This window comes from Staurois parvus, unplaced genomic scaffold (assembly GCF_062004578.1).
Source record: "Staurois parvus isolate SC_StPar_1 unplaced genomic scaffold, SC_StPar_1.0 ptg000277l, whole genome shotgun sequence".
Lineage (NCBI taxonomy): Eukaryota > Metazoa > Chordata > Amphibia > Anura > Ranidae > Staurois > Staurois parvus.
In genome coordinates, this window is record NW_028318073.1 from 245,524 (window position 1) to 259,032 (window position 13,509).

The 13,509-nt window shown below is 44.6% G+C and overlaps 1 protein-coding gene across 1 annotated transcript in view; it reads right to left on the reverse strand.

Moving 5' to 3' along the window:
* Positions 1-13,509, reverse strand: part of SOS1 (SOS Ras/Rac guanine nucleotide exchange factor 1) — a 308,846-nt gene that overhangs the window by 115,792 nt on the left and 179,545 nt on the right. Inside the window, exon 8 of the mRNA XM_089681755.1 lies at positions 564-662. Within this exon, the coding sequence (XP_089537881.1) occupies positions 564-662 (99 nt within the window). The remainder of the gene's footprint in view (positions 1-563; positions 663-13,509) is intronic.

A 13,509-nucleotide genomic window follows, 5' to 3' on the forward strand; every position in this document is an offset into this window, starting at 1 on the left:
TAACGCATATTGAGGTGTCACAATCACCGGGGTCTCTGTTGTTATGTAGTTCTGCAGAAATATACGAGACCAACAAAACAAATACCTAAAGGAAAAGATTACCTAAACTAGGCAGTCTAGATATACAGTATGAGACCAGCAAACAAATATTCAAAGGAAAATATTAATGAATCAGTCCAGATTATCTAAAAGAACTTCAGGCATCTTACTAATCACTAAATTCTCTTCTTTGTGCCTAGTGAAGCTCTGATCCAGGATACTTTGAGCTGAGGACTTGAATTCAGCTCTGACTCTGTATCCTGCACACTGAAAAAAGCACTGTTATTGGCCACCGGACTGCAGAATGGCATGGGGGCATCGCAGAGCAAAAGTTAATACCTTATTCCAAACCATGGTTTAAATTTGGAGGCAGCCCTGGTGCACAATTGATTTGGTTTCAAATAAAATTATACGTAGGCATATTATAGCACATGCAATTGGTTTGCCTCCACAATTGCCACAAATTAACTTGTTGAATGAATTTATTTACTCATGAATAAATAATTCTTAAAACTCCGGCTTACCTTAATAAATTCAAAGTAGTGCAGGCAGTAGTAAACAGGAGCTAGAAGTAGCCGAGGCAAAACATATTGCACAGCTTCTTTAAAACCTTCACCTATAGACTGTAAGTAAAAGTAGAGAAAAATAATGTGACATTAAAAAACCTTTGATCATAAGATATAAAACTGAATGACTAAGAGAATATCTGTTTCAAATAAACTATAGCAACCAATCAGGTTTGAGTTTCATTCGTTACTATGATATGTCTGGGACAGTTACTCCCTCTGAAAGTTTCCTAAATCTGGCCCTTTCTATTTACAGTAATATCAATGCTTGCATCTTTGTAATATTTGTTAAGTATAATCCAGCAAAAAGAAAAAGAACATGAATATCCACGGAAATCACAATGGACATTTAAGTATTTACATATTATTAGCAATGCAGTAAATTAATTAAATGTGATATAGTGCTGCTAATGGACATCAATCAGTACTAATAAACAATACAGGTGAATAAACTGTGCTCATAATCATAATATGAATGAATGACCAAGAACATAGACCATAAATATAAATTAATGAATAATGTGAATAAAGATACTAAAGTGCTTTCAATAAATGAGTTCATACATTTCCAAATATCACATGATCCAACACCGTGACTGCAAATCCGTGGTGAATGTGAATTTTCATGCTAATAACAGTGCCACTCAATGCTCATAGAACTCTCACATCCAGACCTTGCAATATCACTTTAGTCCGTTTCTCCTCCCATATAATGGATACTTTTAAGATAGTATTAAAATCCTCCGTCTTAGTGGATACCTGTCACCTCCATTGCATGCAACACTTGCATGTATTTAATAAGACATCTCCATAAATCTGGACCTCGCAATATCTTATTTAGCCACTAGAGGGCTATCCACTCCTCCTCCCATATAATGGATAATAATAGGTAATAATGGAAATCCTCCGTTCTGCTGGATGCCAGTACCTCACCCAAATGAAAGAATGCCTCATATAGTGTAGTAAGTCAGTAAAAAAAAAAAAAACAACAAATCATACTTACATTGTATATTAAAATGACAAGCGCTTTAAAACAACCATGGATTCTCAGCGTGGGCTGAGGCAGTTTTTGTGGAAGTGAGAGCCTATCCGTGCCACCTGATCAGTGCCCATCAGTGCTGCCCATCAGTGCTGCCTATTAGTGCAGCCTCATCAACGCACAGCAGTGAAGGAGAAAAATTACCTGTTTGCAAAATGTTATAATAGAAACAAAGAAAAAATGTTTCAAATTGTTTGCTCTTGTTTTGTTTATAGCGCAAAAAAATAAAATGCCCAGCGGCAATAAAATACCACCAAAAGAAAGCTCTATTTGTGTGAAAAAAATTATAAAAATTTCATAAGAGTGCAGTGTTGCATGACCACACAATTGTCATTCAAAGTGCGACAATGCTGAAAGCTGAAAATTGGCCTGGGCAGAAAGGGGGTATAAGTGCCCAGTAGGCAAGTGGTTAAATACATGCAAGTGTTACATGCATTGGAGGTGATTGGTATCCGCTGAGACAGAAGATTTTATTACCATCTTAAAAGTATCCATTATATGGGAGGAGGAATGGACTAAAGTGATATCGCAAGGTCTGGATGTGTGGAGATGTCATATTAGCATGTCGTTTTTACATGCGTTGGAGGTGAGAGTTCTGAGAGCATGGAGTGGCACTGTTATTAGCATGAAAATTCACATTCATCACGGTGTTGGATCATGTGATATTTGGAAACTCATTTATTGAAAGCACTTTAGTATCTTTATTCACATTATTCATTAATTTATATTTATGGTCTATGTTCTTGGTCATTTATTCATATTATGATTATGAGCACAGTTTATTCACCTGTATTGTTTATTAGTACTGACTGATGTCCATTAGCAGTGCTACATCACCTTTAAATAATTTATTTAAAATTGTGGGAACACAATTGATGTCAGCAGCAGCATCTATTTGTTTATTTAAATTGTATAGTATGCGCAGAAGTTCACTTCACTTATCTAATGCAGTAAATGAGCTTTAAAACAAGCCTTCAATGACCTCTGTAGCTACAGACACTGGGTATCAGGGTGCACTTAGCTGCTGAGAGACACATCTTGCTCAACTTCAGTGCTTATTCTATGAATTTTAAGGATTACTTCACAGAGCCTGCAGCTCCAGAGGCAAATGACAGTTGTTTCAAAGCTTATTTACTGGTTTGTTAATATTTAAAAATACCTGAATGCCCATAGCTTGGCCAAAGGTTTACTTTAGTGAACATGTACTTTGTTCATGCAGGTTCACTTTATTCTTTTCCATCCTCACCAGCATAAACTTACTTTTCTTTCCTTCAAGAAAAAGAAAAATCAGCCCTGTGTAATCTCAACTCATATTTCCAGTCTGAAAGGGCTGAAAGTATTTCATTTGACAACTCAGGGCACATACTCCTCCCCCCCACCTCACATATTAGAATGTGCATTTCCATTGCTCCCAGAGGAAAAATGTAATGGGGAGAGGGAGTTGATGGAAACCACAGGATCACTTTCATTCTTCAACATTGTAAACCAATAATGTTATTTTTTTACTTGCAGTATATTTTTCTTGAATTCCATCAAGTTAAGCAGGATATTAATAATTGTTGGAAATGTGATTTTTCTGCTCTCTACAGGAAGTGCGCACATTGGCAAATAAAGAACATTAAGCCAACCCCCATAAAACCAAGCCTCCAACAGTCATGCTGCAATTTTGTGAACAAGCAACACATAGTTCTTAATTACACAGAGGGACAGGGCCTGTGTCCCTCAATGAACTTTAGGAAAAGGTTTACACTAAGTACAGAAATCTTCCTTATTATCCAGGGACGCAGGGTAGTCACAAAATTCTTGGACATGTGCAATGTCCAAAAGTTGTCTTAACTGAGGGGAGGGTAAAAGCCACTGAGTGATCTTAGCTATGTGAAATCTTACATATTACTTAATGATAAGCAATCATTCACCTTAGGGAGCAAATAGGTGGGGCAACAACTACCCGAGCAAGAGAAATAACTCAGACCAACAGCTTAATGTAGTCAACAGAAAGAAAAAGCCTAAACAAAAACTTGCACAAACAAGGTACATCCATAGAAAAAAAAAACAACCAGTTATCAGTTGCAGGTTTAGGTGAGAAACCCTTAATTGCACAAAGAGGGAGGTCCATATACAGTACTTCACATATCTGCAATTACTTAGGGCTTATACACATGGGCACAAAAACACCGCTTTCAGAGGTGTTCACCACGAATACAGCTATATGATAGCCATGAACATTCTGGGGTTTAAGTCTATATTTTAGAGCATTAGAGGACAGGTTTTTTTTCTTGTTTTTTTCAATACGGTACACATGTAAACGTCTTGGGGAATCTCTGGACCAGCGAATGCACCTAACACCCAAGACCACATTAGCTCTGATCTGGTGGATCAGGAATCCAGCTAAGTAGGGTAAATCTTTCTTTCCATTTTTCTGGAAGATTCTCAGAATGGATGCCAGCCTGACAAGTGGGAAAGAAGTACTAGATACCCTGATGGTGCAAGGGACTTGGATGCTGAAAGAAGTTCATCTTTACTTCAAGTTGCAGAACCATCTGATCAGAATTCGGTCAGAGACATGGCTGTGGAATATAAAAACCATCAGAGAGGCACCAGAAGTCATGCCATGGAAATCAAAGAGAAAATTTTGTCTTGGGCAAAACGTCTCTTAAAAGTCCTGTCTGCTGTTGAAAGAGTGTTGAGTTGCAACAGTCTGGAGTGAAATTGGGAAAATGGGACTGCCTCCAATGAACTCTCATGCAAAAGCGGAAAGTGGGGCAGCTCCTGGACTGTAAGTCCAAATTTGGAAGTAGAAAATTAAAAAGCATTAGAGTATGGACAGTCTATCAGACATGGGATCTGTGATGAATGTTCTCTCAACAGGAGGTCAGCAAATTATCTCACTATGGGACTAGTACCTTGGTGAATAGTTGGGGTGTGGACGGCAGACCAAATGGAAGCACTACAAACTAATATTGTTGTGAACCCACAGCAAATTGCAGGATGTGTCAGGAAGATGTGGACGTTGATGTACACAAAGGCTGGAAAGTCTCCCTGATGAAGAGAGGCAATGACAGATTTGGTGGATTTCATGCAAATTTTTCTTTTAAGACATTGATTTGCTTAACATCCAAGATGTGGCATATGACCCATTTGGTTTTGGGCATAGTGGAACAGGTTTAGGTAGAAGCCTTTTCACTTCTTGAACAATGGTAATGACTAACATTGGAGTTCTGCCACAGCAGCATAGAAACCTAATAGCTTGTGCAGGTGCAGAGGACATAGGCAGGTTGGAGCACATGAAACAGGTCAGAGGCATGTTCAGTATTTAAACTCTACAATGTAGCCCCTGGACACTACATCTTTTACCCATACACCTGAGTGGTTTTCAGCCCAGGTTTCCACAAAGGCCAACAGACTGCCCTCTCATTTTGTAAACGAAGAAGGGGTTTAGGTTCCTTTTACTGGGCAAAAGAGTATTTCCTCTACCACTGAAATCTTTAAAGTGGTAATAAACTCCATTTTATGGCCTGTACCTACAGGTAAACCTATAATAAGATATAATACAGATATGTAGGTAGTCAATATCTCCTAAATGTGTACTGTTTATAAGATATTCATATTTGTAGTGGTCAGTGATGTCACCGGCGCATGCGCACTGCACTCCGAATGGAAGGCACACTGGAACATGTCGTCCAATGAGAGTGCTGTGCTGTGACCAAGACTCTTGTGTACATGCGCAGGAATCGCAGCACGACCATTCAAATGGCCGGAAAGTGCAAATACGAAAAGAAGACTGGGTGAAGATGGAAGTGCGAACGGCAGTGACAGAATGCCACTGTAGGCCTTTGTTTAACCGCCTCCTGCACGCCACATAAGGAAAAGGATGGGTGGACGGTGGTTCTCACGTTTGGGGAGGACGTCATGTGACGTCCTCCCACTAACTAAGCATGCGCGCCCCCCGGGGGCACGTGGCAATCGCTGGTGTGCTGTGTCCCTGGGACACAGCGGATCACTGATCAGAGTAAAGAGCTGATGACGTTGGCTCTGTCATGTGATCAGCTGTGTCCAATTACAGCTGATCGCATGTAAACAAGGAAATATCGGTTATCGGCAGTCCTCTCCTCACACTGACTGTGTGAGGAGAGGAGAGCCGGTAATCAACATTCCTCAGAGGATACACCTATACTGATCATCATGATCGGTGCCCTGATGATCAGTGTAGCCCCATCAGTGCCCATCAATGCCACCTGTAACTATCCATCAATGCCACAGATCAGTGCCAGGCAGTGCCGCCTAACAGTTCCAATCAGTGCCGCCTAACAGTTCCAATAAGTGCCTCCTATCAGTGCCATATATGAGTGCTGCCTTTCAGTGCCCATCAGTGTTGCCTGTCAATGCCAGCAAATGTTGCCTGTCAATTACCATCAGTGCCACCTACCAGTGCCTCCTCGTCAGTGCCCATCACTGCAGCCTCATTAGCGCACATCAGTGAAGGAGAAAAATTACTTATTTACAAAATTTTATAACAGAAACTAGGAAAAAAAACTTTTTTTCAATATTTTCAGTCTTTTTTAGTTTGTTTAGCAAAAAATAAGAAAGCCCAGTGGTGATTAAATACCACCAAAAGAAAGCTCTGTCTCAAAAAAAATGATAAAAATTTTGTTTGGGTACAGTTTTGCATGACCGCGCAATTGTCATTCAAAGTGTGACAGCGCTGAAAGCTGAAAATTGGCCTGGGCAGGAAGGGGGTAAAAGTGTCCAGTAGGCAAGTGGTTAAAGTAAGTCTGTCATAACGTGCTAGTACATGATGCATACTAGCACATTATGACAAGCTGCCAAGGTGCTTTTTTTTTTTCGTGGACTTTACTACCGCTTCCAGAGAAGCACCAAAGAGATGTTGCCCATCAAAAGGGCAAATGCAGCAAGTGTATTTTGGAAAGTTGTTTCACTGACCAACATTTAAGACAAAGAGGTCTCTGCATATTAACAGATGAGAAACTAATTCAGTAGAAGAGGTGAACAATATCCAGTAACCCATCAACATAATAGTGTAATACCATCGGTATAAGCTTCAAACATTCCATAACTGAATGGTCAAGTAAGGATAGTTATGCGCTCCAAGTCCATATCTCTAAAGTCTGACAAAGCAACATGAGAGCTATAGACGGTTGTATAGTTGTCCCTTCTGGGGAGAACAGGATGTTGGAAAGGGCTTCCAGACTTTTGTTAACCTGATCTTTAGACACTGGAACATCTTCAAAACATGAAAAGTCAGTGTTCTGTTAAGGCAAAAATGTCTGAAATCACAAACAGAAAGGCCCACTTCTTAATAAATGCTCTTCAAAAAGAAATTGCTCAGCAAAATATTTAATAGGAGAAAACAGTTTGTCAGGCTTGGTCCTGTCTCTGTACAGATTAGGTTCAAGGAAAGTACAGGAAAAGTTTTGGAGGCTAGACTAGTAACAGTAATTATTTCAGGCAAAATGTCTGAAATCACAAACAGAAAGGCCCACTTCTTAATAAATGCTCTTCAAAAAGAAATTGCTCAGCAAAATATTTAGTAGGAGAAAACAGTTTGTCAGGCTTGGTCCTGTCTCTGTACAGATTAGGTTCAAGGAAAGTACAGGAAAAGTTTTGGAGGCTAGACTAGTAACAGTAATTATTTCAGGCAAAATGTCTGAAATCACAAACAGAAAGGCCCACTTCTTAATAAATGCTCTTCAAAAAGAAATTGCTCAGCAAAATATTTAGTAGGAGAAAACAGTTTGTCAGGCTTGGTCCTGTCTCTGTACAGATTAGGTTCAAGGAAAGTACAGGAAAAGTTTTGGAGGCTAGACTAGTAACAGTAATTATTTCAGGCACCGGTTGCTCTAGTTTAAAAAAAAAAAAAAAAAAGTGGTGAACCACCACAGCCATATACATCCTATTAGGATGCACTTACACAAAGCAATGTCTATTGCACAACACAAGGAGTAACCCCATGCACAGCAGAGGTAGATGAATACTTTTAGGGTCATTAGTCTGGTGTTTATTAATAAGCACACCCAGCACTCCAAGCAAGGTCTTTTTTTTGTTTTTTTATAATTAGGACCCCCTCCCCACTGCTAAAATGCTGAACTAAACAGAAAACAAAAAAACCTGTATGGGGAAGTTAGTTAATATATCTACCCTTCCCTAAGTTTCTGTATTGCAGGGAGTGATGTCAGCATCCTTGCAATGAGATCTTAAAGAATGTGACGTAGCCCAAATCTCACAAGATGATGCTCCCTCACAGTCCAGAATTTTGGCTACTCTGCATTCCCCAGGATCTCACCCTGATGAAGTCACGTGACAGTGATGTAATGCGTAGGTGGAAGAGCGGAATGTGGTGTCACATTTATTTATGGTATTTATATGGTCACTTAATAGTCGTTTTATGTCACATGGCCTTTTGATGCACATTGTGTTATGACCCTTTAATCGCATGGTCACATTTTTTGGCCTCACTGTGCGTTGTTATTGTAATTCTTCTGTGATAAGTGGTTTGTCCACTTTTAATATTTAAGCACTTCATTTTGTATTTTTTCACATTCTGCTCCACTTTCTCATCAGTTGTATTCACAGTATTTCATTAATGTTATGATGGACTCATATGTCCCACTATTACTGTGATTTAATTTAATTTTTCCCTGATCATTTCCGTGCGTTTTGCCCATGGTCACGGTTTATTGTCTGTTACACCTTTTGGTCCTCATTTTGGACCTTTATTATTTCACCTTTCACTTCACTCCCATATTCCTTCCATTTACTGATTATGTTATGGTGTATTATCTATTGTCTTCTCATCTCATTTGTTTTGGAATGTCTGTGGCATTATTGTGATTAGTGCAACATCAATTTTCTTTTTGGAGCTTTGAGAGTGGACAATCCTATTCCCAGCTTGCTTCAGTATTGTGCAAAGCAAAGGACTGGATTATATGGAACAGAGGGGAGGGACTTGTGTCCCCTAATGTATTTCAAGAAAGAAATTTCATGGGAAGTAAAAAAATTCAATTTTTTTAGTCACACATTATAGGACACATGATAAGTATTTAGGTATATAGTGGCTTCCAAAAGCAGTCTAAATCAGGAGTGGGCAACACAGCAAACCAAGGCGAACAGGCCCATGAGAACCATTGTCTTAACCAAGGGCTCAACAGCTGACGGAGCGACCTGAAAAATCTTATAATCCAAGCTGGCATCAGCTGAGGCCTGGAACATCCACCTGGTAAAACTTAACCATAAATAACAGAAGACCAGGTGGCAGCCTTGCAAATTTGAGAAACAGATGTCTGATGCTAAAAAGCACTAACCAACCAGGTGGAGCGCGCTTTAACCGGGAAAGGGGGAACCTTGCCCTTATGGTGATAAGCTTGAATAATGAACTGTCTAATCAACCAGGAGTTAGTGGATCCAGAAGCAGGCTGTGAGTTTGTTGTTGAACCTGGAAGCCAGGAGATCCATATTCCGTGTCTACCACCTGGGAGGTCTTGAAACACCTCGGGGTGAAGAGACAATTCTTTGGAATCCAGGTGTTGAGTGTGGTCCACCTGCTAATTATTCACATCTGGGATGTGCATGGCAGACAGGACTGAAACATGAAGTTCTGTCCAAACTAGAATCAGATCTGCCTTTCCATAAGCTGTGAGACTCTGGCTCCTCACTGGTGGTTGATGTAAATGTCTGACTAAATACTGGTTGGGTTAACTCAAATTAAAGGTCCAGTGTTAAAGGGATAACCAAAATGCCCTGCATTCCCAAATACTGATCAGGAGACTAGCTTTTTCCAGTGACCAAGTCCCTTGTACTGAGATGGTATCTGAGAGTCCTCCCCGGCCCAAAAGGCTGGTTTCCATTGTGAGAACCACCCAAAACACTATAAAGGAGAACTTGCCCAATTCCAACACTGAACATGAGATCCATCATGCCAGGGAAAACCTGGTTCTGCAGATCAGGCGTAAGGGATGATCCAGAGCACAGGCTCTCCTACACTGTCCTACACTGCCAGAATGCAGAGTTGCAACAAAATTGGGCATAAGGAACTGCCTTGAAGGAGGCCAAGAGGCTCAAAACCCTAATGCAAAGCAGAGGGTCAGGTGGCTTCTGAATTGCAGTCTACACGTGAGATCAAAAAGTCTGGAATTTGTTCCGGGGAAGGAAGACCTTGGACAGGGCCATATCTAAGATAAGGCCAAAATATTCCAAATGATGGGATAGTTCAAGTACCAACTTCTGGATGTTTAGGATATTTATTTATTTATTTATTTATTTATCGAGTTTATATAGCGCCAAAGGGTTTGCTCAGCGCTGTACAATAGAGGGGGGACAATACATGAAACAGTACAGTAACATCAAACAGCACACAAGGGGTAAGAGGGCCCTACTCTTTCGAGCTTACAATCTAGGAGGGAGGGGGTAGAGGTACAGGAGGAAACGGCTGTGGGGGATGGAGTGGTAGGAGGAGGGAAGGGCAGCGGCTGTTAGGTGAGGGTGGGGTAGGCTTCCCTGAAGAGGTGGGTTTTCAGGGAGCGCCTGAAGGTGAGGAGGGAAGGTGACAGTCTGATGGATTGGGGTAGTGAGTTCCAGAGGATGGGGGAGGACCTGGAGAAGTCTTGCAGTCGTGCGTGGGAGGAGGAGACCAGGGAGCAAGATAGAAGGAGGTCCTGTGAAGAGCGAAGGGTATGGGTAGGGTGGTACTTGGGAATCAGGTCGGTGAGGTAGTTAGGGGCAGTGTTGTGAATGGCTTTATAGGTCAGAGTGAGCAGTTTGAATTTAATGCGTTGGGCAATGGGGAGCCAGTGGAGGGAGAGGCAGAGGGGGGTGGCAGAGGTGGAGCGGCTGGTGAGGTGGATGAGTCTGGCAGCTGAGTTCAGGATGGTCTGAAGCGGGGAGAGTTTGCACTGGGGTAGGCCGATGAGGAGGGAGTTGCAGTAGTCAAGGCGTGAGATAATCAGGGAGTGAACGAGTAGTTTAGTGGTGTCTGGGGTAAGAAAGGAGCGTATTTTGGCGATGTTGCGAAGGTGGAGCCTGCATGTATTTGTGAGTGATTTGACATGAGGTTGGAAGGAAAGGTTTGAGTCCAGAATGACGCCAAGGACCTTGGCTTGCTGGGCGGGATTGATGGTGGTGTTGTTGGTAGTGATGGAAAGGATGGGGGGGGGGGGGCACGGGAAGGGGGAAAGACGAGAAGCTCGGTTTTGGAGAGGTTGAGTTTGAGGAAATGGAGCGACATCCAGTCAGAGATGTCGTTTAGGAGGTGAGTGATGCGGGCGGAGAATGTGGGGGTGAGGTGAGGGGTGGATAGGTAGATTTGAGTATCATCAGCATAGAGGTGGTAGTTGAAGCTGTGGGAGTGTATGAGTTTGCCAAGGGAGGAGGTGTAGATGGAGAAGAGAAGGGGTCCAAGGACAGAGCCCTGGGGGACCCCAACAGAGAGGGGGAGGGAAGAGGAGGTGGCGCCGTTGTAGGAAACGCTGAAGGAGCGTTGGGATAGATAGGACGAGAACCAGGAGAGAGCGGTGTCTCTGATGCCAAGGGAGAGTAGTTTATTAAGGAGGAGGGGGTGGTCGACTGTGTCAAAAGCCGCAGAGAGGTCTAGGAGGAGGAGGACAGAGTAGTCGCCTTTGGCTTTGGCGGTTAGTAGATCGTTGGTGATTTTGAGGAGGGCAGTTTCGGTGGAGTGTAGGGGACGGAAGCCGGACTGTAGTGGGTCAAGGAGGTTGTTGTCAGTTAGGTGGGCGCTTAGGCGATCGTAGACCAAGCGCTCAAGGAGCTTGGACATGAGTGGCAGCAGGGAAATTGGTCTGAGGTTGTTGAGGTCAGTGGGGTCCAGGGAGGGCTTTTTGAGTATGGGGGTGATGTGTGCATGTTTTAGGGGGGAGGGGAAGACGCCAGTAGCGAGGGAGAGATTGAAGATGTGGGTAAGGGAGCGGATGAGGGAAGAGGGGGGTGACCGGAGGAGTTGAGAGGGGATAGGGTCCAGGGGGCAGGTAGTGAGGCGGGCTTCTGAGAAGACTCTGGTGACTTCCTCAGTGGTAGTAGGGCTGAAGGAGTGCAGTGATGGGGGGGTTACGGTAGGCAGGGCCTTGGGTGTGGTGGGGGGCAGTGCCGTTGCAAGGTCAGAGGAGGGGAGAGATGAGAGGGTGATGGAAGGGGAGAGGCTAGATGGGGAGGTAGACTGCAAGTTGACTATGTCCTTGCGGATTGCATCAATCTTGCTATGGAGATGAGTGGCAATCGCGTGGGTGGTAAGTGAGGTACTGAGTGGAGGAGGGGGGGAGAGAGCAGGGAGTTGAAGGTGGAGAAGAGTCGGCGAGGGCAGTTTGAGAGGGTGTTGATCAGGTCAACGAAGTAGGCCTGCTTGGCGGCGTGGAGGGAGGAGGTGTAGGTGAGGAAGGCAGATTTGTAGAGGGAGAATGCATGAGGGGAGCTGGTTTTGCGCCATAGTCTCTCCAGCGCACGACTGCGACGTTTGAGGCATTTAGTGTGGTCGTTCTGCCATGGTTGGAGCGGTCTGGGTTTGATGTTGCGTGTGGTTAGGGGTGCCAGAGAGTCTAGGGTGGCTGATAGTGAGTCGTTGTACGCGGTGGTGGCTAGGTCAAGACATGACAGTGGAAGGATGCTGTCGTGCAAGCGGTCGGCAGCCGAGTGGAGGGGGGCCGGGTGCAGGTTGCGGAGGTTGCGGCTGGTGATGGTTTGGCGCACTGGGGGGGGGGGAGTTAGGGGAAGGGGAGATGGAGAACGTGAGGAGGTGGTGGTCGGAGAGAGGGAAGGGGGTGTTAGTGAAGTGGTTAAGGGTACAGAGGTGGGAGAAGACGAGGTCCAGGGTGTTCCCATTGATGTGGGTGGAGGATTGAGTGTGTTGTGTGAGCGCGAAGGAGGTGGTTAGGTGGAGGAGTTGAGAGGTAGCTGGGGTGTGGTCGTTGATGGGGATGTTGAAGTCCCCGAGGATGATGGTCGGTAGCTCAGAGGAGAGGAAGAAGGGAAGCCAGGCGGCGAAGTCATCCAGGAAGCGGGCTATGGATCCGGGGGGCCTGTAGATCACTGCGATCCTTAAGGGGGTGGGTGAGAAGAGCCGGATGCAGTGAGCCTCGAAGGAGGAGAAGGTTAGGGAGGGGGGGTTAGGGAGGACCTGGAAGGTGCTCAGCGGTGATAGGAGCAGGCCGACACCACCACCTTTGTGACCGCCCAGTCTTGGTGAATGGGACCAGATGAGACCTCCATGAGAGAGTGCCGCAGGGGAGGTAGAGTCGGTGGCCTGTACCCAGGTTTCGGTGATGGCTAGGAGGTTGAGGGAGCGGGAGATAAAGAGGTCATGGATGGCAGTTAGTTTGTTGCAAACCGAGCGGGCGTTCAGAAGTGCAACCGAGAGAGGGGGGATGGATGTGAGGAGGAGGTGCACAGGTATGAGGTTGAGGGGGCTGCGGCGGCTGGCGGGAGCAGGGGGGTCCCTGGAGGGGGGGAGAGGTGGTGAGGGGCCAGGGTTCGGGGAGATGTCCCCAGCGGATAGGAGAAGGAGAAGGGTGAGGAGGGTGGCATGGGAATGGGAGGTGCAGGAGCGTGTGGGTCTGGTAGTGGTGGCACGTGGGTCGACCGGGGAGTGGAGTACCAGGAGGAGGTGGTGAGTGCCGTAGTGGGGAGAGGGCAGAAGTGAAGGGGCAATGTAGAGCTGTTTTGGGGGGGTGGGCGGGTAGAGGGAGGCGATTTTTGGGATGGAGGAGAGGAAAACGAGGAGGAGAAGTGCAGGTGGCATGCTGGGGTGAGTGCAGTGCTGTTCGGGACAAGGGAGGTGAAGGGATACGGGTCAGGGCGAGGTGATGTGGAGAGTCTATATCACCGTGGAGGAGTCCACTAGAGTCC